General features: G+C 47.0%; 1 protein-coding gene across 1 annotated transcript in view; it reads left to right on the top strand.

Annotated features, from left to right (window-relative positions):
- Positions 1-25,648, top strand: part of LOC148519724 (protein kinase C delta type-like) — a 45,872-nt gene extending 20,224 nt beyond the window's left edge. The window contains exons 4-9 of the mRNA XM_088476203.1: positions 366-457; positions 13,795-13,857; positions 20,947-21,076; positions 22,876-23,031; positions 23,469-23,597; positions 25,604-25,648. Of these exons, the coding sequence (XP_088332329.1) occupies positions 366-457; positions 13,795-13,857; positions 20,947-21,076; positions 22,876-23,031; positions 23,469-23,597; positions 25,604-25,648 (615 nt within the window). The remainder of the gene's footprint in view (positions 1-365; positions 458-13,794; positions 13,858-20,946; positions 21,077-22,875; positions 23,032-23,468; positions 23,598-25,603) is intronic.
- The last annotated feature ends 306 nt before the right edge of the window (positions 25,649-25,954 follow it).

Below are 25,954 nucleotides of genomic sequence, written 5' to 3'. Positions count from 1 at the left end.
GTGCACACGCAGGCAGAAGAGGTCAGAGGAGACACATATTGTTTAGAATTTATTTGATGCAAATCACCTCCACTGTGTCCATAGACCCCATACCCACACTGTTATATTGTAGTCATGTGGATGGCATGTGCATTTACAGAGCTGGCATTAAAATAAGTCCCATAATGTCACATATTTCAGCTCCGTCTATGTTACTAAGTTCCCCACACATTTATAATCAGATACAGTAATGGTCACTGTGTAGAGTATGGTGGAGAGTACGGTGCCTGCTGTAGACTCTGAGCATCCAGACCAGGTAACTGGAAGAGACTGTGCTAGAGTATATAGCAAATATGTGACTCTGTTCTGTTTGTGTCCTCTGATAGGAGATTTTGGGCTTCGTCATGGACTATGCCAGCGGAGGAGACCTGTTCGAACTCCTGCATAAAAGAGGCCGTCTTGAGATCGACGCTGCAACGTAAGATCTATCACTGAGCTGACGTGAAACTCTGCGTAATTGTTTGCAAGAGACAATCTGAGACATAGGCGCTTACAGTGTGGGGAATGAGATATATTATGAGAATAGAGATGAGTCCTCATACAGCTAGCCTCAATACGCCACGCAGCGCAACTTACCCGGTGTAGGTGAGCTGTTAGGTCCCGTGCTACTCTGCTAGCGTCATGCCTTCTGCTATAATGCCAAGTATTACGGATGTGAGACAAGGGAAAGTGGGCGTCATTATGTGAGGCTGTGATCGCAATGCTTGACTGCGATCACAATGCATTTACATATCACCGCTGATATTAGCAAGAAGAGTTAGCAGAATAGCGATCCGTAGTGAATCAGGCCTTCAGTCACACACTGATATATGTGTTGCATATCAAATAAATCAGCACAGACACTCTCATTGGCTGCGGCACTCAGGGCCAGAGCTGGCTTGGATCTCACTCATGAGCTCCGTCTTCTGGCTCATGCACTGGGTGAAGGGAGAGACGTCTCCCCCATAGTGCAGAGCGGGAGGTCGGAGGAGCGGACGGCGGCGGGCATAGGAGCGGTGATTCTGGTAAGTATAATGTCTGTGTGTTTGTGTCTGCGCGTTTTATGTGTAAAAGGCACTACTACTGGGGGCACTGTATAAGGGGGCACTATTGGGGCACTATATAAGGGGTACTACTTGGGTCACTGCATAGGGGGCACTGCATGAGCGGCACTACTGTGGGCACTGTATAAGGGACACTACTAGGGGCAGTGTATAAGGGGCACTATTGGGGCACTGTATAAGGGTCACTTCTTGGGGCACTATATAAGGAGTACTACTTTGGTCACTGCATAGGGGCACTACAGGGGCACTACTGGGGCACTCTATAAGGGACACTACTGGGGGCACTATATGAGGGGCACTATATATTGGGTACTGCATAAGGGGTACTCTATAAGGGGCACTACTGGGGACACTGTATAAAGGGCACTACTGTGGGCACTGTATAAGGGATAAAACTGGGGAACTGCATAAGGGGCACTAAATAAGGGGCACTATATATTGGGTACTGCATAAGAGGCACTATATATTGGGCACTACTGGGGGCTCTGCATAAGGGGCTCTACTGGGGGGCACTGCATTAGGGGTATATTGGGCACTTTATAGGCGGCACTATATAAGGGGCACTACTGGGGTACTATATATTGTTCACTACTGTGGGCACTGTATAATGGGCACTGCATAATGGGCACTACTGGGGATACTATATATTGGGCACTACATAAGGGGGCACTACTACTGGGGACATTGCATATGGGGCACTACTACTAGGGGCATTGCATAATGAGCACTGTATAAGGGGCAACACTACAGTGGGCATTGCATGAGGGGCTCTACTACTGGGGGCATTGCATGATGGGCCCTATATAAATGGTGCAAATGGAATGGAAAAGAATTCTCCCAGAGTGACGAGAAACGGTGGTGTCATGTTGATATGCCCCCATTTTCTAGTGGCCTCGCCCCTTGTGGCATGTGGTCACACCCACTTTTTCGACACGCACACATAGGGTGGGGGCTCCATTTTTCATCTTGCCCTGGGCTCCAAATACCCTAGTTACGTCACAGATCGCATCTTAGACACCCGACGCTAGCAGTCTCACGAGACCTGGTGCACCAAGAGGAGCTTTTTCATGCGACTGTAGCAAAGATGTGTAAGGACACAATTATACAAGGAGTGGCAGAACAGTTAGCATACACTGCCTTCATTACATTTGCCCTAGTGATTATACTAGTACTGGCCACCACTGGTCACCACATTGTGTGTACCTAAGACTCAACCACATTACAGATGGAAAAGAAGAAATAATGTCCGGCCAGAAACCACACACAGGGCCTGATTCAGACTTGGGAATAGAGTGAGATCTCTCTCTCAACTGATCATCTTGGTGAAACCATGCTGCACTGCAGGTGGGGCAGATTTAAAATGTGCAGAGAGATTTAGATTTGGGAGGACTGTTTCCAAACTGACATCTAAATTGTAGAGTAATAATAAAGCTGTGCAGTATTTGTGGGCTACATGTAAACGCAGCCAGTATTTACCCCACATGTAAAAAAATTTATGTATTTACACCCCTTGCATTGCAATATGGTTTGTTCAGGTTCACAGTTGAGAGAGATATCTCACTCTGGGCCTGATTCAGAGCCAGACGCTATTTGCGGACGGTCGTTCTGAAAAAGGGGCCGGATATTTAAATTAAGCGCTCGCTCTTTGAGGTCTGTTGACGCCTCTATGTCTGAATGAGCAAAAGAAACATGCGCTCGCTATTTTGAAAAAACGCCCCCTGGCCGCTCGCATCATACGTCATCTCCGCTATTTATTAGATTAATCGAGTACATCGAAAATCGTATGAACTGCTCGCTATTCTTGTGGTAGCATTTTCCTACCACAATCATGCGAGCAGTTCAGGCTAAAAGACAACCAAGTGACGTGGTCGATGACGCTGCTTTGTTAATTATGCACACCCTTAAAACGCCCGTTTTGACCGTTTGGCACGCCTGCGTTCGGATCTCCACTCCCCGATTTCAAGCACCTTCCCCTGTTACCACCCACAAACGCCTCATCCTGTCACTCAAATTAGCAGGCATTCGCTATTTTGCAAGCACACGATTTCTGACCGCACTGAGTGGTTCGCGCATGCGCATTACAACCCATACGCATGCGCAGATGTGCGAACATCGCTCGGAATAAACGAGCGGACGCTTACGAGTGGCTCTGAATCAGGCCCTCTATTCCCAACTCTGAATCAGGCCCACAGTACATACAGTCAGGTGCATAAATATTGGGACATTGACAGAATTTTCATATTTTGGCCTCTATTCACCACCACAATGGCTTTGAAATGAAACAAACAAGATGTGATTTAACTGCAGACTTTCAGATTTAATTTGAGGGTAATTACATCTAAATCAGGTGAACGGTGTAGGAATTACAACGGTTTCTATATGTGCCTCCCACTTTTTAAGGGGCTAAAGTAATGGGACAAACTAAACAATCCTAAATCTAACTTTCACTTTTTAATACTTTGTTGCAAATCCTTTGCAGGCAATTACAGTCTGAAGTCTGGAACGCATAGACATCACCAGACGCTGGGTTTCATCCCTGGTGATGCTCTGCCAGGCCTCTACTGCAAATGTCTTCAGTTCCTGCTTGTTCTTGGGGCATTTTCCCTTCAGTTTTGTCTTCATCAAGTGAAATGCATGCTCAATCGGATTCAGGTCAGGGGATTGACTTGGCCATTGCATAACATTCCACTTTTTAGCCTTAAAAAACTGATTGGTTGCTTTTGCAGTATGCTTCGGGTCATTGTCCATCTGCACTGTGAAGTGCCGTCCAATGAGTTCTGAAGCATTTGACTTAATATGAGCATATAATATTGCCTGAAACACTTCAGAATTCATTCTGCTGCTTTTGTCAGCAGTCACATCATCAATAAATACAAGGGAACCAGTTCCATTGTTCCATTCCATACATGCCCACGCCATGACACTACCACCACCATGCTTCACTGATGAGGTGGTATGTTTTGGATCATGAGCAGTTCCTTTCCTTCTCCATACTCTTCTCTTCCCATCACTCTGGTACAAGTTGATCTTTGTCTCATCTGTCCATAGGATGTTGTTCCAGAACTGTAATGGCTTTTTTAGATGTTGTTCGGCAAACTCTAATCTGGTCTTCCTGTTTTTGTGGCTCACCAATGGTTTGCATTTTGTGGTGAACCCTCTATATTCACTCTTGTGAAGTCTTCTCTTGATTGTTGACTTTGACACATATACATCTACCTCCTGGAGAGTGTTCTTGAGTTGGCCAACTGTTGTGAAGGGGTTTTTCTTCACCAGGGAAATAATTCTTTTGTCATCCACCACAGTTGTTTTCCGTGGTCTTCCGGGTCTTTTGGTGTTGCTGAGCTCTCCGGTGCATTCTTTCTTTTTAAGAATGTTCCAAACAGTTGATTTGGCCACACCTAATGTTTTTGCTATCTCTCTGATGGGTTTGTTTTGATTTTTCAGCCTAATGATGGCTTGCTTCACTGATAGTGACAGCTGTTTGGATCTCATATTGAAAGTTGACAGCAACTGATTCCAAATGCAAATGTCATACCTAGAATCAACTCCAGACCTTTTACCTGCTTAATTGATAATGAAATAACGAGGGAATAGCCCACACCTGTCCATGAAATAGCTTTTTAGTTGATAGCCCCAATTCTTTTGGGCCCTTAAAAAGTGGGAGGCACATATTGAAACTTTCTACTTCAGGGTCCATAGAGGGTCCATAGGGGGTCCACAGGGTTGACCTTGGGGTATAGGTTGGGAACCAAATCCGGGCACCACGCAGTTAAAGCTTTTAGCTCCCAGGATGCACTGGGTCCACTCTCCCTATAACCCCACCCCCAAGCCAGAGGCACCTCAGTTTAAGTTGGTGCCCGGCCGGAGTCGGGTCACCGTTAGCGCAGGGGGAGCTGATTAGCAGCCCCTAAGCTTATTTTATTTTTTTAGGGACAAAGTTTTTTCCATGGACTTTGGACTCTTCAGAGCGGCAGCGTCGGACTGTCCATAGGACGTCTAAGCTGCCGCTCCGTCACCCCGCTGGCGCTGAGACGCCAGTACAGATCTGGGGATCTCAGCGGGACCCCAGAGTCTGTACTAGCCGGACTCTGCGGGCGCCCAGGACTGCTGCCGGATCCACGGGGAGCAGGTAAGGTCGCGGATCACCGCTTGCGGTGATCCGCGCATTTCAAATGCAGTCCTGTGCCTCCGGTCTCAGGGGACAGACCGGAGGCGCCGGCAGTGGCGGCGGGCCCCCCATACCCCGTGTGTCCACTAGACCACCAGGGACTTAACGATCGGTGCAGGGAGCCGGCGTCCCGGGGGTTAATAGCCGGCCAGGGGAGGCAGCCTTCCCTGTTACAGCGGCTCCTCCCCTCAGCTCAGCGCGCCTTTCAGTATCCATAGTCTGGCGTCGCTGAGCTGCTTCCTCCGCGGGCCACGCTTCCTCTGAGGTCTCCAGCGGCCATTTTATCTCTGTGGTGCAGCAGAAATCTCTCAGGATGGCAGTGAGTCCAGTCCCCCTGCGTACCTCACCATCAGGTCAGTGTACACAGCGCTGTAGCCTTCCCAGACACTGAATCTGGGCAGTTGAATGCAGTGTAATAGTGCAGTATATTATATGACATGTTTATGTATATATGTATATATCTGCATTGTATGTGACTTATGCTAGTGCTGACTGTACTTTATTCTCTCACCTGTCAGTGTATATCTATCCCTTTTCTTTATCTGCCCTAATACAGCTGTACTTAGGGTGGTTCTGAGACCTCACATTTATATACTTGTTAATATTTGTGTGGTTTGTCACATACTGTTGCGTGCTGCACGTTGCCATATTTTAGATGGAACTGTGTGTTGCATACGCTGAAAATGGGTCCCTGCAGCTAATTTTTGGCATCAGTCAGGACCAGTATAGTGCTGCTTAATATTTCCGCCAAGATTGGTCAGATATGTCTGACCAGGAGATAGAGCGTTATACTGCACCCATTTTTACTATCCTGCAAGTCATGTGCTGCAGGTGTTAGTGCGGAGGATTTGACTCATAAAGGGTTCTGTATGTGGCGTCATCTGGTGCCGGCCTCTTTCACGACCCCCTTGGGCGGTTTGTTTTCTCGGGATCCTCTCAATTGCGGATCGCCGGGCGGGCCCCATTGTTGTACCTCACTTGGGGTTACTTCACCATACTGCCCTTTTCATCTCAGGGTATCTCGCAGCTTCTTGCACTCTTCCCCTGTGACACAGACTACCGCTCCCTGCAGGGGTTTTTCGCAGTATATGAATTCCCCCTGGTGCCACAATAGTCTGTCATTCCCCTTGCAGGGATTACCACAACAGCCACCCTGGGTGGATGTCGTTTTCTACGAAACGCTAATTGGCGTGGTTGACGCCCTGTGGTTACTTCCCAGTTGGCTCTGCCGTGAACTGGGTACTGTTCGGGGCTCTTTCCCTCTTACACGGGGGGAAGCCTATTTCAGGTATTATTATCCCTGCTTTAGGGCTGGTAGCAGGTCCATTCTGGTTAGAGTGAATGTTGACCTGCACCTGTATCATACACCCTCAGTATTGCGTGCCTTCGGGTTACCTGTTGCTGACTAGCGGGTGGATCGCATAGCGGGACTCTGGCTGTTGCCAGATAGGAGGTGTTACAACAGTGTTTGGCCTCCTGTCCCAAATCCCTGAGGGTCATCACGAGCCCCTCCTGGGGGGGATGGGCGTGTTACTCGTCTGATTACAGACGTTACTACGCCTCCCATTCCTGCGTGGTCGGATTCTTCGGATCCGTAGGTGGTAACTCTGCCTGAAATCAGTATACTTGCTTTCAGGAGTTGTTACCCATCCTACCATGGCTATAGCATGGTTGGTTAATACTATTGCATATTGGGTTGATGCATTTGTAACGTTTTTTCCCCTCCAACACGTCGGGGGTTCAAATGTATTTGGTCGCTCATGTAATATATGCAGTTGTCATAGGTGGACATGCCTATATTGGATACCAGTCTCCTAACTTTCAGAGTTCCGGCTGCGACTGTATCCTCCGTAATACCCTATGGCTGTGCTCTGGGAATGCAGAGGTGCAGATACCATCTTTAGGGTTGATATTGTTTGGTCCTGACCTTGACAAGATTGTAGTAACATTGGCAGTATTACTAACGACAAGTTTACCGCTTTCAGCTATGCCCACTACAAGGCCTCAGACTAAGTCTGTTAAGTCTTTTTTGTCCTCTGGGTCAGCCTAAAGGTCTGTTTCTTCGTAGACTGTCGGCATCTACAAGGGCCGACATATCCAGTACCGAGCAGGCCTGGACTGCCAGCCGATCCTGCTTCTGAACCTACGGATATCTCTTCAGTCTGACGGGACAGGCCTACAACTGGGAGATACCGATTTTCTCAGTTCGCCCGGTATTAGTGTCAAGTTGCCGCGGCTACGTGGGTAGGAGGGTACGCCCTCTTTACAAGGGCCTTACAGATCCAGAAAGCTATGCAGTTGTTGCGGTAAGCGGAGCTAATTGGGCCATCCCCACTATCTCAGTGAGGGACTGGTTGTTCTGTTTTCTTTCTGGTGCGGTGGCTGAATGGTCCTCTTTGGCCTGTTCTCTGTCTCAATTCCCTGAACCAGTTCCTAAAGCTACCTGGGCTCAGGAGGAAATCCCTATGCTCCATCATACGATGTTTGGAACCTGGGGACTTTAGGGTATCACTGGATATACAGGACGCGTGCCTACGGGTACTTACAGAGACCTTTCCTCAGCATGGGCTGAGGTTTGCTGTATCACAGCAACACTTACAATTTTTCGGGCTCTGCCTGTTGGGACTGTCCTCAGCCCCACAGGGGTTTACCAGCGTTTTGGATTTTCTGACAGCTCTTCTGTTCAGTATATCCCAATGCTCCTGTACCTGGACGGCCTCCTGCTCTTAGCGGGATCACCGGGGTACTTTACGGCCAGGTCAGGATGACTGTGGCTTCTTCAGGGTGCAGACGTTTAATCAACGGGGAAAAAGTCCTCCCTGCATCCCTCTCTGGGTATTCTTCATCTAGGATCCCTGCTGGATTCTCAGAATCTGAGAATTCTTCTGGCGTAAGACGGAATCTCCTCTCTTCCATTAGGAGTACATGGTTGTCTGCGCAGTCGACAGATGTCTTTACACTCTGGGATGCATGGTGGAATGGGCTCAGTTCCATTCCAGGCCTTTCCATAATTGGCTCATCTCCAGATGGAATGAGTTTTTTCTGTCGGATAACTGTTCAAACGATGATGCTCTCTCCGGAGGCAAGTCGGTCCCTGTCCGGGTGGCTATGGCCATCTCGTCCAGGGTTTTCTTTGCTAGGGACAGTGTCTGGACCGAATCCTTTTCAGTGCAGTTGGACGTCTGTCGATTCCACCCTGTCAATTAACTTACTCTGGCATAACTCTTGTTTCCCGGTGAACCTGAAAAGGTTCAGTCCGACAGGGTCAGGACAGTGGCTTCCTTTTTAGCAACACTGTTCGTTGGGTGGCAATGACAGGTATGTCACATATTCGGACATAGTCCGAGGGTCTCCTCCCGACCATCTCGGCAGCGTTCATTTCAGGAGCTCTCCATTGGGAAGCGGGAGTCCTCAGCCGTCACGACGTGCATCCCGGGGACTAGTCTCTTCCCCAAGAGAGGTTTCATCTCCTGGTGAGCAGGGGGGGCCGCCCTGAGGTGACCCTCATGGCCTTCTGACTTTATCACACTATGGTGTTACAGTTCAGCTCTGGGGATTCTGAAGCAAACTTCAGCGACTCTTTGTCGGTGAAGTGGTCCTTCCACTTTGTGTACCTGTGTTCTCCGGTCTCCCTTCTTCCTCGAGGTCTTTGGAAGTGTTTTCAATCGAGACGGAGATGCTTTCCTGCTGGTGGCTCCTGATTGCCCCAGATGTCAGGGGTACTTGGATCTTCGGAGTCTCTACATCGATACTCCATCCCTGATGCTTCACTGCCCGGACCTGTTGTCTCAGGGTCCTTGGTTTTGCCTTGGACCTGGGTCGTTTGTCTTTGACTGTGTCCTTACAGTGGTCTTACGGCTTCCCTGGCTTTGTCATCATTGGAATGATTAGAGCACATGGATCAGCTTTTGCTGGGACCTACCACAAACTGTGGCAGCCATAAATCTTATGGTATTGTACCTGTCGATACAATCCTCCAGTGTCCAGGATTTCCAGATATTCTGGCATTCCTTCCGGCTGGCTTGGGTTTCACACGTGGCCTGGTCTTCCTGACAGTGCGGATCTCTACACTGTCAGTATGGTTAAGATATGGAATTGCTTCACTCTGGTATCCAGTTCATCCTTTGGAGTGTTTTCTTGATTATGCCTCCATTTGTCCTCCCTAGGGACTCCTTGGGAGTAAGTAGTGGTTCTTCGTTACCTCCGGGGACAGTCAATGGAACCGCTGGTTGTGATAGCCATTACATGGTCTATTGCTTAGGCTCTCTCTTTCTCTCAGGGTGTTTATATCAACCAGGAGAGTGTCTGAATTGGGAGCGTTCTCATGTGGCTCCCTCTTCTGGAGGGCATCATGTCTGGGTGGGAGTTGCTCTCGCCCTGTGTTTCTTCTTAGTGGTTTTCAGGTTCCATATTATTCTGGAACTTATGGTACGGCCATTCTGTCCCCAGTCCTCTCGGCTGGTGTGGCCTCATTGACTGTGGTCTGGCCTCTTTGGATTTATGTGATCCGTTCAGGTTCCTTACGGAAATCGGACTCCTTATTGGTGGTCTGAGATTTCTGGTTTTCACAGGAAAGGATGGCCGGCCTATAACCAAATGTTGGCTTGGATGGCCTCGTAGGTCTTCCTCAGGGGCCTACCCATGGGTAGGCCTTCCTGTTGTTGATGCTTGTTTTTTCTCGGGCCATGTGACCCTCGTGTGCGGCTCGCTGTGGCGCCTCGGCTGTTTTGCCTTACTAGGTGGCCACGTGGTCTTCTGTCCACACCTTTTTAAGGTTCTAGGCATTGGTTTCCTTTGCCTCTCAGGATGCTTCCTTTTTGGCGACGGATTCTCCTCTCAGCACAGGAGCGTCCCCACCCTTGGTTGAACTGCTTTGGGACATCCCCAAGGTCAACCCTGTGGACCCCCTATGGACCCTGAAGTAGAAAACAAGAGATATGGTAAGAACTTACCTTTGTTATCTCTGTTTCTACGAAGTCCATAGGGTCCACAGGGCGCCCGCCCTGACGCACCTGGCTTCATATGGGCTGTGTGGCTGGTCACCGGTTTTCCGTCTCCCATTTCGGTGAGTATGGTTATTGAGTGTTCCAGTTTTCTCTCTCTTTTTCTCTCCTCCTCCGGCCTTTGGCTACTTACAAACTGAGGTGCCTCTGGCTTGGGGGTGGGGTTATAGGGAGAGTGGACCCAGTGCATCCTGGGAGCTAAAAGCTTTAACTGCGTGGTGCCCGGATTTGGTTCCCAACCTATACCCCAAGGTCAACCCTGTGGACCCTATGGACTTCGTAGAAACAGAGATAACAAAGGTAAGTTCTTACCATATCTCTTGTTGTTGTAATTCCTACACCGTTCACCCGATTTGGATGTAATTACACTCAAATTAAATCTGAAAGTCTGCAGTTAAAGCACATCTTGTATGTTTCATTTCAAAACCATTATGGTGGTGAATAGAGGCCAAAATCTGAAAATTCTGTCAATGACCCAATATTTATGGACCTGTCTGTACATACCGGGTCCCGTTTTTGCCGGGGATACATACTTATGTTTTCACAGGGATACATACTTATGTTATCCCCTCCCCATTTGTTGGTCACCCATCATTTAGTCTCTTCCAACTAGGGGGCATATTCAATTAGGTGCGAAAAGTCCCGTACTTATTCGCATGCCGGACTTTTCGTCGACATCGCAGGTTTTCCATGCAAAAAAGTATCACACTCGTCCCCGCTTATCCCCGTATTCAATTAGAAATCGGCAAAAACGGGACCCGGCAAAAAGTGCTGTCCGATTTGGGAAAATCAGTCTGACACCCCCCAAAAGATGCACTGACATTGGGGATCACTCTAGATACCCCCGAATAGTCCTGCTGAAGGTATTTGGGGTACTTAAATTCTCTTTATAGCTGCTAATTAGCGTGTTTGCACAAGTGGTGAAGAATAGCATTTACCAGTTTTTTTTGCCAAAAATAAATTGTTCCAGCAAGTTTGGGGTTCTTGAAAATGGGTGCAAGCATGGTTAAAAATCGCTAAAGTGAGGTTTTAAAAAAACGTAAAAACGCACCTTCAGCAAGCACCTGCAATCAAAAAAACACCTGGGGCATACTTGGGGGACCCCCTGGAGTCTATTTTGCTAGTTTTTAAGTTTGTCCCCCAACTTTGGACTTTTTCGCCCCCAAAACAAAAGTACTTTTTTGGGGTGAGCTAAAGTATTTTTTACACTTTTTTTGATGCAGGTTACCTTTGGGCGGCTTTCCCAAGGCTGCAGGGGTGATCATGCAACTTTGCACCACAAACCCCCAATTCTGCACTTTTTTTCGCCTTCATTCAGAGGCGAATCTTTTCATTGGTTACGAGGCGCAGACTTTTTGCACCGGCGAAAAGTCTTTGGAATTGATTACGGGTATAAGTTTTCACCTGGAAAAATGACGTCACCGGCAAAAACTTTTCGCCGAAAACGGCTTATTGAATACGGCCCTAGGACTCCTTCCTGCATGCACTTGTCTTTATATCCCTTCTCTATAGCTCTCTTACACTCTCCCCATCCCCTTTCTCCCATATACACAGTATGGGACTGATACAGAGCCGCACTCTTCTGTGACCGCATTAGTGTATTTTGCCGCAGTTGTATCTATTCCTTTATAGTAAATGCTAGTATCAGCCCTTCCCGTATGTCTGACTGCCATGCCCACATAATGCGTCTTTAGACGCTGCCATCGACGCTCCAACAAAATGCACCTGCCCAATACTAGGAGCATATTCTCCATCAGAGTATGGCCTCCAATGTAAGTGTTTAAGCATCTGAGCTCATGTCCAGTTATGTGACATCAGACAGTATCTCTGTAATAGCCATCTCCTAGTCACAGCCCGGGAACACCCAATACATTTCCAATACATTTCTGAGCTTGTATATCTCAGCTGTTACTGTGCTTCTTTATACACACACTGCGGGATGCATGCACTGCGTCTCGCAGTGCGACTTAAGGTAGGTACACACTGGAAAGATATATCTGCAGATGATGGTTGTACCCCGTGGCCTCTGCAGCAAGTGTATGGGCGGTCGGCTGATCGCTTGTACACACAGCACAACAATGAGCAGATACATCTGCCATTGGCTGTGCTACACAACTGACCCAATATGTCTGTGAACAAAATCGTTCACAGTCATATCGTCTATACACACTGGCCAACGTGCACACAATATATTGGCTGTTCAATTGAACGGCCGATATGTTGGCCAGTGTGTACCCAGCATTATAATCAGCCCTTATGGCTCTCTCTTCCTTCCCCCATGGGTATGATAATACTCTGCAGAGGCTGTGACTGGATTCCCAGGGGACACTGGGAAGTGACATCATGTGAGCAGCCAGTCCTATTGGCAGATGGAAACTAGAAGCAGCTGATGCATACTGCAGTATGCAGCAGCTGCACACACCTTTAATCTTCAGGCTCCCATACATCAGCAATTGATTGTGGCAATTCTTCAATTTGCAATCGATTGTGTATAAAAATCTTTCCTTTTTTCAATCGATTGTGGCAATTCTGCAATCTGCAATAGATTGAAAAAGGGAAAGATTTTTATACACAATCGATTGCAAATTGAAGAATTGCTGCAATCAATTGCTGATGTGTGGAGGCCTTTCCTCTAGATCAGATTGCTCAGAAGATGTCTGTCTGCTGCAGAGAAACCAACAGATAGGAGGAGAGCCTGGCTGAAGGGGGAGGAAGTAAGCAGATATGTGCTATAGTAACTATGCAGTGGCTGCCTGGTATTCACATCATAGCAAACAACCACCTTTATAAGGGTCTTAGATCTGTGAATTATGGTCCCATAAACATGGCACAACCTGTACTGCACTGATGCCCCCAGTGACCTTACCTGCGCTGTGTCACCACTGACTTTATCAACATTTTTCCTTTCCCTTGATTACCTTTCTATGTGTAAGAATAACCATTATTGGCCACCCTCCCCCCTTACATCAGAGCAGCTGCTAATACTTTCTTTATGTAGAAGTACCAGCAGGGAGATGAGTGAGGGGGTCACGGGTGGCAATTTGTGTGTGTGGAGAAGTTGGCGCTACCTGCTGGGTCTTGGAGGAATCAGCTTCGGAACTAGCCATCCCGAGCCGTCATGACAGGGGCAGAGCCAGAGCTTGCTGTGTTTATTCAGAGCCACCTGTCACAGCTACTGGGCATCTCTGGATAAACACAGGTGGCTCTTGCTCTGACCATGCATGATGCTGAGACCCAGCAGGTAGCCCCTACCTCTCCACACACACAAATTGCCACCCATGACCCCCCTCCCCCTATTTCCCTGTTGCTACTTCTACATAAAAAAGTATTAGCAGCTGCTCTGATGCGGGGTAGGGGAAAGGGTAGGCCTGCTGTGCCACATCCAGCAGGTGGTGCCCCTATGCACTTGCCTCACGCGCCTAGTGGGAAATCTGCAATCTAGTAAGATATTCCATGTACACAACTAATTCTGTATCTATAGAATCCTCATGGAGAACAGAATCTGGGACATTACAATAATGTTACATTTCTTCTTTGACAGATTCTACGCTGCAGAGATAGTCTCCGGTCTCCAGTACTTCCACATGATGGGCTTTATACATCGGTAACTACCTTTCTTTCCATATATCATTAAATATAGAAGAAATTTCACTTTTAGGATTTCCATGTTCTTCACAGAAATAACTGTTCTTACAATGGGAAATTAATGAAATTAAAACCTTATAAAACAAAACAATAGTTAGCAATGCATTAAGTGTTAAGTGTTGCACCCAGAGGGTATAATGTCATCACCGAGCAACTAGGTTACTGCTCGGAAGGAAGCTCCAGTACTGATCCAAAGACACTGTGGGAGAAATCTTGATGTCTTTCTACTTCAGGGTCCATAGGGGGTCCACAGGGTTGACCTTGGGGTATAGGTTGGGAACCAAATCCGGGCACCACGCAGTTAAAGCTTTTAGCTCCCAGGATGCACTTGGGTCCACTCTCCCTATAACCCCGCCCCCCAGCCAGAGGCACCTCAGTTTAAGTTGGTGCCCGGCCGGAGTCGGGTCACCGTTACTGCAGGGGGGCTGCTTAGCAGCCTCTAAGCTTAAAAGAGTTTTGTTTTATTATTTTTTTACTACTCTTCAGAGCGGCAGCATCAGACTGTGCAATGGACGTCTGAGCTGCCGCTCCTACACCCCGCCGGCGCTGCGACGCCAGTACAGATCTGGGGATCGCAGCGGGACCCCAGAGTCTGTACTAGCCGGGCTCTGGAGGAATCCCTGGGCTGCTGCCGGATCGACGGGGACAGGTAAGTCGCGTGGTCACCGCTTGCGGTGACCCGCGTGTACATGCAGCCTTATGCCTTCGGTCTCTGGGGACAGACCGGAGGCGCTAGCGGTGGCAGCGGGCTCCCCCTCCATGGAGGCATACCCCGCGTGTCCACAGCCCACCAGGGATTATAGCGGCAGCGGGAGCCGGCATCCCGGGGGGTCAATTGCTAGCCAGGGGAGGAAGCCTTCCCTGTCTAGCGGCTCCTCCCCTCAGCTCAGCGCGCCTTTCAATACTACAGTCTGGCGTCGCTGAGCTGCTTCCTCCGCGGGCCACGCTTCTTCTGAGGTCTTCAGCGGCCATTATCTCTCGGTGGTGCTGCAGAACTCCTAGGATGACAGTGAGCCCAGTCCCCCTGCGTACTTGGCCATTTTGGGTGAGTGTACACAGCGCTATAGCCTTCCCAGACACTGAATCTGGGCAGTTGAATGTAGCGACATTGTGCAGTATATTATATGTCATGTTTATGTATGTATATATATTTTTCTGCATTGTATGTGACTTATGCTAGTGCTGACTGTCTGCTTTTTCTCTCACCTGTCAGTGTATATCTATCCCTTTTCTTTATCTGCCCTAATACAGGTGTACCTGGGGTGGTTCTGAGACCTCACATATATATATATTTGTTAATATCTGTGAGGTTTGTCACATACTGTTGCGTGCTGCACGTTGCCATATTTTAGATGGAACTGTGAGTTGCGTACGCTGATAATGGGTTCCTGCAGCTAATCTTAGCGTCAGTCAGGACCGGTATGGCGCTGCTTAATATTTCCGTCAAGATAGTCAGATATATCTGACCAGGAGATTGCACACGATACTGCACCCATTATTGCTATCCTGCAAGTCATAGCCTGCAGGAATTAGTGCGGAGGATTTTAACTCAGAAAGGTTTACGTATGCGGCACCATCTGGTGCCGGGCCCCTTGCACGACCCCCTTAAAGGGCGTTGTTTCTCAGGATCTTCTCCTTTGAGGATCGCCGGGCGGGCCCCATTGTCGTCACTCGCTTGGAGTTACTTCACCATACTGCCCTTTTGAACTCGGGGTATCTCGCAATTTCTTGCAATTTACCCCTGTGTCACAGACTATCGCTCCCTGCCGGGGTTTTTCACAGTACATGAATTACCTCCGATACCACATCGGTCTGTCATTCCCCTTGCAGGGATTACCACAACGGCCACCCTGGTGGATGTCGTTTTATACGAAATACTAATTGGCGTGATATACGCCCTGTGGTTACTGACCAGTGGCTCTGCCGTGAACTGGATGGTATATTCGGCTCTTTCCCTCTCACATGGGGGGAGCCGATCTCAAGTATTATTATCCCTGCTTTGGGGCTGGTAGCCAGGCTCATTCTGGATATAGAGAATGTCGATCCTGCACCAGTATCATACATCTCCCGTTTTTTGCCCAGCGGGTGGATCTCATAGCGGGAGTCTGGCTGTCCCCAGATACGAGGAGTCACAAAGGCCTCCTGTTTCCCATTCCCTGAGGGTCCTCACAAGTAATGGAAATCCCCTTCTGGGATGGATTTGTATGTTAATCATCGGGTTACAGGCATTAATACGCCTCCCATCCCGGCCTGGACGAATTTTACGGATCCGTAGGTGGTAACTTTGCCTGAAATCAATGTACTCGTTTTCAGGGCCTGTTGCCCGTCCTACCATGGCCATCGCATGGTGATGCTTTTGTGACGTTTTTCCCCTCCAACACGTCTGAGGTTCAAATATCTTTTTGCCGCTCACAAAATATGCAGTGGTCATATGTGGGATTACCTCATGGGATGCCGGTCTTCTAACTTTCAGGGTTTCGGCGGCGTCTGTATCCGCCACAGTACCCTATGGGCTGCGTTATGGGAAAGCAGAGGTGCACACTCCTTCCAGGGGGAAGTTCTTGTTTGGTCCTGACCTTGACAAGATCGTTGCATCATTGGCAGTATCACTAATGGGGAGATACCGTCATTAGCTACTCCCACTACATTCGGACTAACTCTGTTAAGTCTTTTTGTCCTCAGGGTCAGCCTAAAGGCCTGTTTTTTCCTAGGCTGTCGGCCTCCACGGGGGCCACCATATCCAGTACCGAGCAGTCCTGGACTTCCGGACGACCCTGTTTCTACACCTGAGGATATACCCTCAGCCTGACGGGACAGGTCTACATCTGGGGAATTTCCAGAGTGAGGTACTGATTCTCAACGGCCTCTCATTGCTCATGCAGCCTCCTCACAGGCATTGTTACACGGGCCCTTCTTCAGAACTGATCAGGGCCTTACAATCCCAGAAAGCTATACAGTCTTTGTGGTAAGCAGAGCTATTTCGGCCAACCTCACTATCTCAGTGAGGGACTGGTTGTTCTACTTTCTTTTTGGGGCGGTGACCGACTGGTCCTCCTTTGCCTATACTCTGTCTCAAATCCCTGAATCAGATTCCAACGGTGCCTTGACTCAGGTGGAATCGTCCATGCTCCATCATCCGATGTTTGGAACCTGGGGATTTTATGGTATATCCGAGTATTCAGGATACGTACCTACGGGTACATACAGAGCCCTCTCATCAGCATGGGTTCAGGTTTGCTGTGCCACAGCAACACTTGTAAGTTTCCGGCTCTGCCTTTTGGGGCTGTCCTCAACTCCACCGGGGTTTACCAGCTTTATGGATTTTCTGACAGTTCACCTGTTCAGTGTATCCGAATGCTCCTTTCTCTGGACGGTCTCCTGCTTTTAGCAGGATCACCAAGGTACTTTACCGCCAGGTCAGGATAACCGGGGCTTCTTCTCGGCACAGATAATTAGTCAACGGAGGAAAAGTCCTCCCTGCATCCCTCACGGGGTTTTCTTCATCTGGGAGCACTGCTGGATTCTCAGAATCTGAGAATTTTTCTGGCGTAAGACAAGATCTCCACTCTTCAACTTCGAGTGTGCGGATATCTACGCAGTCGACATATGTCATTACTCTTTGTGATGCGCGGTCTACCAGAGTGTCTACCTTTTGGTAGGGTGGAATGTGCTCAGTTCCATTCCAGGCCTTGCCATAATTGACTCCCCTCCAGATGGATCGAGTTTTTTCCATCGGATCGCTGTTCGAACGATGATACTTTCTCCGGAGGCGAGTTGGTCTCTGTCCGGGTGGCTATGGCCATCTCGTCCAGGGTGTTCTTTGCTAAAGACAGTGTCTGGTCCGCATTCGTTTCGGGGCAGTTGGACGTCTGTCGCTTCTGCCCTGCCACTTAACTTGTTGATACTTTAAGCTGTCTTGGACTTTCACTCTGGCCTAACCCATTTGTCACGGTAAACCTGAATAGGTTCAGTCCGACAGTGTCACAACAGTGGCTTCCATCTAGGCAACACTGGTAGTTGGGTGGCAATGTTAGGAATGTCATCCATTCTGACATAGTCCAAGGGTCTTCTCCTGGCCAACTCTGCAGTGTTTATTCCCGGAGCTCTCCATTGGGAAGCGGGCTTCCTCAGCCGTCACGGCGTGCATCCCGGGGACTAGTCTCTTCTCCAAGAGAGGTTTCAACTCCTGGTGAGCAGAGGGGGCCTCCCTGAGGGGATTGATGCCCATGGCCTTCTGACTCGATCACACATTACCGGTGTTACAGTCCAGCTCTAGGAGTACTGAAGCTACCTTCAGTGACTCTTTGTCAGTGAAGTGGTCCTTCCACTTTGTGTACCTGTGTCCTCCGGTCTCCCTTCTTCCTCGAGGTCTTCGGAAGTTTAATTCGAGACGGAGGGGCTTTCCTTCTGGGGGCTCCAGGTCGTCCCAGACATCACTGGTACTAAGATTTTCGGAGTCTCCTCCTCGATGCTCCGTTCCTACTGCTTCACTATCTGGACCTGTTGTCTCAGGGTCCTTGTTTTTCCCTGGATCTGGATCGCTTGTCTTTAACTGCGCCCCTACTGTGGTCATCGGGCTTCCCTGGCTCTGTCTTCATTGAGATGTTTAGAGCAGATAGGCCAGACTTTGCTGGGATCTGCCACGGACTGTGGCATACATAATTCTTATGGTATCGTACCTGTCGATACGATCCTCCGGTGTCCAGGATTTCCAGATATTCTGGCATTCCTTCCAGCTGGCTTGGGTTTCACCCTTGGCCTGGCCTTCCTGACAGTGCGGATCTCTACACTGTCGGTATGGTTAAGATATGGAATTGCTCCGCTCTGGTATCCAGTTCATCCTTTGGAGTGTTTTCTGGATTATGTCTCCACTTGTCCTCCCTAGGGACTCCTGGGGAGTTAGTAGTGGTTCTTTGTTCCCTCCGGGGACAGTCAATGGAACCGCTGGTTGTGATAGCCATTACATGGTCTATTGTTTAAGCTCTCTCTCTCTCTCTCAGGGTGTTTAAATCAACCAGGAGAGTGTCTGAATGGGGAGCGTTCTCATGTGGCTCCCTCTTCTGGAGGGCATCATGTCAGGGTGTGAGTTGCTCTCGCCCTGTGTTTCTTCTTAAAGTGGTTTTTAGGTTCCATATTTTTCTGGAACTTATGGTATGGCCATTCAGTTCCCAGTCCTCTCGGCTGTTGTGGCCTCATGGACTGGGGTCTGGCCTCTTTGGCTTTATGTGATCCGTTCAAGTTCCTTATGGTAAGCGGACTCCTTATTGGTGGTCTGCGGTTTCTGGTTTTAACAGGAAACGATGGCCGGCCTATAATGAAATGTTGACTGGATGGCCTCGTATGTCTTCCTCAGGGGCCTACCCATGGGTGGGCATTTCTGTCGTTGAGGCTTGTTTTTTTCTCGGGCCGTGTAACCCTCGTGGGCGGCTCGTCGTGTCGCCTCGGCTGTTTTGCCTTACTAGGTGTCCACGTGGTCTTCTGTCCATACCTTTTTAAGGTTCTAGGCATTGGTTTCCTTTGCCTCTCAGGATGCTTCCTTTTTGGCGACGGATTCTCCTCTCAGCACAGGAGCGTCCCCACCCTTGGTTGAACTGCTTTGGGACATCCCCAAGGTCAACCCTGTGGACCCCCTATGGACCCTGAAGTAGAAAACAAGAGATATGGTAAGAACTTACCTTTGTTATCTCTGTTTCTACGAAGTCCATAGGGTCCACAGGGCGCCCGCCCTGACGCACCTGGCTTCATATGGGCTGTGTGGCTGGTCACCGGTTTTCCGTCTCCCATTTCGGTGAGTATGGTTATTGAGTGTTCCAGTTTTCTCTCTCTTTTTCTCTCCTCCTCCGGCCTTTGGCTACTTACAAACTGAGGTGCCTCTGGCTTGGGGGTGGGGTTATAGGGAGAGTGGACCCAGTGCATCCTGGGAGCTAAAAGCTTTAACTGCGTGGTGCCCGGATTTGGTTCCCAACCTATACCCCAAGGTCAACCCTGTGGACCCTATGGACTTCGTAGAAACAGAGATAACAAAGGTAAGTTCTTACCATATCTCTTGTTTTCCCAACACAGTGTAGGAGCCAGAGTAGGGTGCAGGTTGTTGCTGCGGGTGAACATGGCCAGTTCCATCCCAATGGCTACCCACCCTATGTGATGGCCCCGCTGCATCGCCTCCTTACAGCCCTGCCTCCCAATGTTGAAGGTGTGCAGATTGGGACAGTGGTGTGACCATGTAATGAAGGGGTGTGGCTGTGTCTCAGAAGAGTATGGCCATACCTCCATGGTGTGGAGCAATAGGCTGGCCTTTATGTCTCTCCAGTGAACCTCCTACCACCCTGTCACTGCCACATGCACCTTTGGCAGAGCACAGCAAAAGGGAAAAGCGATGCCTCCCAACTATAACACTAAAATTGGGCAATTGGGAAGTATGCTATTCGTATATATGTGGACCCGATTATGTTTGGCTCCCATAAGCTTGTTATCCTATACTGAATAACTACACAAGTGCAAAGTACAAAAATACGGGGAAGTCATAATCTGTGCACAGAAAAATGATACTCTTTATTAACTACTGAAAAGAGTAAAATAATCCATTATCAGTATAATAATAGACTATATCAGTCATAGAAAATGCGGACTTGTACTGCATACACCTTTACACAAACTGACCTATTTCTTCCCCAACCACACTATAAGGCGCACACCCATTCATCACAGCTGTTATAGAAAATCAGGGAACCCGTGTGCAAGATATTTGTATGTGCCCCCTCTTCCCAGAGAAATAAGGTGCTGGCGCCAGCACAGAAGACTGATGTCAGAGGGTTTGCTACCTTCTGCCCAGATGCACTGTACTTCACAGTCCTTGGTACTGTCTTCATAACATGGGACTGCCCTCATCCGGCCAGGTGTAATAGGCATTTATCCTCTAGGTGGCGCATGTTTCCACATTCACAAAATAACCTTACTCATGTATGAAACTTTGTATTTCTCCAGTAAGTACTTGTTTTCAGTGACAGATGATGATCCACATTCTAAATGCAAAATGTCCATTTTACAGAGATATTAAACCGGAGAACATCCTCATTGATGACGCCGGCCATATCAAACTGGCTGACTTTGGGCTGGCAGTAACTACTATCCACGGAGCCACGGGCTATGCTGGAACACGAGGGTACATTGCCCCAGAGGTGAGGATGTAATAATATAGGGATGAGGTGGATTACTGCTATTCATATATGTAGAATCCTTGTAGTAAGCTAAATATGGAGGAATGAATTGCACATGTACACAATTACCTCCATATTTACCTCCTCTTAATCAATTAGGGCCAAGCCCGGATGGTCATCATTACCATGCAGCATGTGCAATAATCAAATTGACCAACCTGATGATTCCCAGTATGCCCGTAATATGAACCAAAACACAGCAAACACCCAATTTATACAAACAAACTGCCATACAATTTAGAGAGCAACGAGTGACTCTCAAGTAATACAGAAAGCAACCTAGTGATTCATATACCATGCAGAGAATTTCCTAGAGACTGATATACAATACAGAGAGCATCCTAGTGAATGCCATACAATAGAAAACATTCTTGTGACACCACACAAGAAAAAGCATCCTAGTAACTGATATACAGAGAGCAATCTAGTGACTGTCATACAATAGTGAGAGCAAAGTAGTCACTGTCATACAATACACATATAATTCTAGTTACTGAAATCCAATTGGTCCTAGTGACCTGTATACAGTACAGATAGCATTCTTGTGACAATACAATATAGAGCATCTTAGTGACCGCCATACAAAAGAGCCTGTGACCATAACAAAAAACAGAGAGAATCATTTGACCACAATACAAAATAGAGCAGACTAGTGATAATATGTAATACAAAGATCACCTTTGTGACTGCTACATAATATTATCCCCTCATCATTAATGAAGCCCTCCTCAAAATCAGTAAATCTTTATTTTCAACATCATTAACACCCTTATAATCATTAGCTCTCACATCCCATAATTAAGTAATCCTCACATCATTGAAATCTATTTATATTCATTAGCGTTTCAATACCACTCAGATTCTCCTGATAATACTGAAATGTCTGCAGTGTCTGGTCCTGTAAATGTTTGCCAATAATTGTGGACCCAGTATGTCATTAAATGGTATACATGCACTGAGCTTTCATTCATCTGACATGTATGGTCCGATGTTCTCAATCTGCCATCTGGTCACAGACAAATTTGTTGCAGTGAATATTAATATTACACTTTGGGAAACACACTTAATGCAGTGAGGTGTTTCCTTACAATGACAGAACGCCCGAGATTGCCATAGAAAAGTGTAGAAGGGGGATTACACGTATATATCATCTCTTAGTATGTAAGCTCCTACAGGCAGGGCCCTTCTCAGTCTGTTTTTCCTAGCACACCCCATGTTACCAGTGCTCGTCTCCTTTTCCCCATCATTGCCTCTGACTCTGCCTGCTCGCTCATACATTGGGTACAGCATCACTTAGTACTGAATGGAATCCCACCTGGCTCCTGCTAGCGGAGCTGCCCTATCCTTGCCCCTGCTATCTGTCTGACCCAGTCTGTGGTGTGATATTGTTTGGTACTTATTTTATATACTTAGTCGGGTCTGCTAAGGGTGGCTTGATGATGTGATTTTCCTTGAAACTCATCATTGTGGTGCCATCCTCACTTTACAATGCCAGGAATTGCGGTACTGTATAGTGGAGAGGGCGCCATAATGATGAAATTGCAGCACCCCCAAAATCTTTGCTGCCCCCCTCCAAGAGACTTCAGCCAACATATCAGTAGGTATGATACATTGTACTTTATAATTTACTTTCATGTAGTATTATGTACTGCCCTTTGACGTGTCCTGTATGTGAGTATTGTACAGTGCTCACTGCCCAGTTGTGTTCTCCTATTTATAATACCGTCTAACCTAGTGACCTGTTTTCCTCTTATTGACAGATGCTCTCAGGACAGCAGTATGATGCCGGGGTAGATTGGTACGCCTTTGGCGTGGTATTGTTCCAACTTACCACGGGAAAACCCTGGCTCTGCTGCAAGCTCTCTGTGTTGCCTGGCTACCACCTAAGCCCTATTACACAAAACATCCTTGAACAGGTCAGTGTGAGTAGATACTTAGGATTCGGTACTAGGTACAAGAATATCATGAACAATATTTCCCCATGGTCAGTATGTTATATCTATAAAACTCTCATTCTCTAATACTTGTCATGTAGTTATTCTTGTTATGAATGATCAGGCAGCGATATATGGAGAATCTATCTATATTACATACATCACATTATTGGTTCCACCTATCTGACACTCATAAACAAGTGGTGGCTGAAGAAAACTTCAAGTCAGAACAATCAGTGCTGCAGGAGTCACTTTACCACTGACATATTCTATCCTAAACTAGATGCACATCCTCTGATTAGGGTAAAAGATTAATGCTTTCTTGTTTGACTAAATTACATTGCTGCCAAATATGTAGGTATAAGGGATCAAATTATAGCTGAACTGCATTTTAGTTGCATTCATGTCGCTCTTTTCAGCTCCTGTGTACAGATCCTCAGATGCGTCTGGGAGTAAATGGAGAAATTTGTTATCATCCTTTCTTCGCGGGTATTGACTGGTATGCGTTAGAAGAACTGCACGTACAGCCTCCATTCATACCCGGCAGAGTAAGTGCATAGAACTGGAAGGTACCATATAGGAATCTCATCATGTTCACCTGCTAATCACAACCCTCATTAGATTATGGGAGTCATGGGAGGGATAGTCTAATCCTTTCATGGGGAGAGGTGCTGGCATTATGTTGTGTTACCAGACACTGTGCTTTTTTTTTTTTTTTTTTTTAAATCACTTTTTATTGAATTTTCAAATAGACACTGGGCTTCAAACACCAAATATTCTTATTTGAGTGTCATAACAAGATAAACAGCAGCACGTGTGACGTGTGTGTATAAGGGTTAGTCAAAACAAAACCACGAGGTATGTCTAAGAATGACATAATTCCCTCATAACTATAACTCTCACTTCCTATTAGACACCCATATCTGCCACCACTAAGATTTGGCTCAAAGCTAATTCTTTAGGAAGTCTCATTTGCTCTCTAACTTATCTCAAAATAAAATATCAACCTAATTTAATCAGTTATTGTAAACCCAATAATCTCCCTAGAGTGTAGCAGCATAACAACCCAGCCTATCGCACATGCATAGCATATTTAAGAATGCTATAGTATGCTTTAAGAATGCTATTAAATGCCGTTTAAAACAACAAAGATAACTCAACATACTAAGTAAACAAAAAGAGAATAAAATATTGATATCAGTCATTTACATCAGTCCCTAGGGGAGGTTACAATTTATGTTCCCTATCAAATGAACACACACACACACAAACTAGGGTTATTTTTATGTCAAATACCAACTAACCTACCAGTATGTTATTGAAGTATTGGAGGAAACCCATGCCAACTCAGGGAGAACATACAAATTCCACACAGATCAGCAATGACTTGGAATTAAATTCATGACCTTAGTGCTGTGAGACAGTAATGCTATCCACTATGCCATCCACTGTTGCCCACAAATGGTGTAGTGTTTCCTAAAGCATAATGAAGTGTTAATAATAGTAAATAAACAAAATATAAACATGTGCACAAAGGTATATTGAGCATGAACAAGTTAGATAAATTATTTGGAAAGATTCTGGGTGTCTCCCCCTTCTTAATAAGGTTAGTAACCAAGCATGACAGAAGTCATATGACTGATTCTACTAATTACATGATGTCAGAGAAGTTTGGAAATATGAATTATGAAAAGTATTGCTTTGATGTACACTGGTTCCTGTATAAAAGATAAAGTACTTGGGAGGGATCACAGCTATTCTTGTCAGTACTCACAGCATCTGGACATACCATTAGCCATAGGTAACATCCTGATCTTATCATGTAGCTGGCTTCCAGGCCTCTCTGCATAGACAATCCCTGCTGACTTACAGCAGATTTCTAAAGGATCTTCCAGACATATTACTCCCAGTAGTAATGGCTCACAGGGCTGTCTTACAAAACCATATAATTGGGAAGGAATTGGTATGAAATACCGACAGTCGGGACCCTGGCGGTCAGAATCCTGATGCCAGGATCCCCACAGGGTTAACATACCGACACTTGGTGGTCGGTCTGCTAACCCTTCCCCTCTCCCTACCTTAACCCTAACTCTTTTGTGCCCAGCACTAACCTCCCCCCTAGTGCCTGAACTTAACCTTCCCCCTCTCCACACCTTAAACTTAGACCTCCCCCTAGTGCCTAACCCTCCCCCCACCCCACTACTTACCTTCATCATCCCGACAATCGGGATGCCGGCGTCGGGATTCTGTCTGGCATCGGGATTCTGGCACCAGTAATGTAAGCATCGGCATTCTAAGTGTCGGGGTGCCGAACACAAACCATTGGGAGTAGTAAGCATCAGATCATGACAAATGTGTAAAACAGTATTAATGTCACTGCTGTAATTGGTTATGCTTCCACTATAGGTAAAAATATATATGCTAAACAGGAAGAAAAAAAAATTGTATTTTCATGCAGCTCTAGTTACAGATAGACATTAGTTATCTTGTGTGTCCAGGAGATTTTCCATCACTTCCCTCATATGAAATTTGTCTGATTGTCTTGTACCTGCAGCCACCAAAGAAAGGACTTCCACCTCTCCAGATGCTTGAGGAATGAATACCACACACAGGAGTGGGCATCCCTCGGTTCCATTAATTAGAAGCTGCTTCAAGATCCAGACTGCTTAAAAACACCTGGCCCCTCCGTCAGCCCGAGTTATATAAGGTGGCATAACATCGCCCGTCATCAGTTGAAAGACCTATATTCTCCAAAGCCCTCAAAGTACTGGAGGCAGAGATTGAGGCTCCCACAGTATCTAATAAAATAAGTTAAGTAAATACTGTATTGTAAAAAAAAATCTTATTTCCTTAGGCAAAATATTATTAAAACTAGTAATAAATATATAATAATATATAAAATAAA

This window comes from Taudactylus pleione, unplaced genomic scaffold (assembly GCF_031769625.1).
Source record: "Taudactylus pleione unplaced genomic scaffold, aTauple2 ptg000184l, whole genome shotgun sequence".
In the NCBI taxonomy this organism is placed as follows: Eukaryota; Metazoa; Chordata; class Amphibia; order Anura; family Myobatrachidae; genus Taudactylus; species Taudactylus pleione.
Note: the sequence above shows the minus strand (reverse complement) of the source record. Positions and strands in the feature narration are given on the sequence as shown.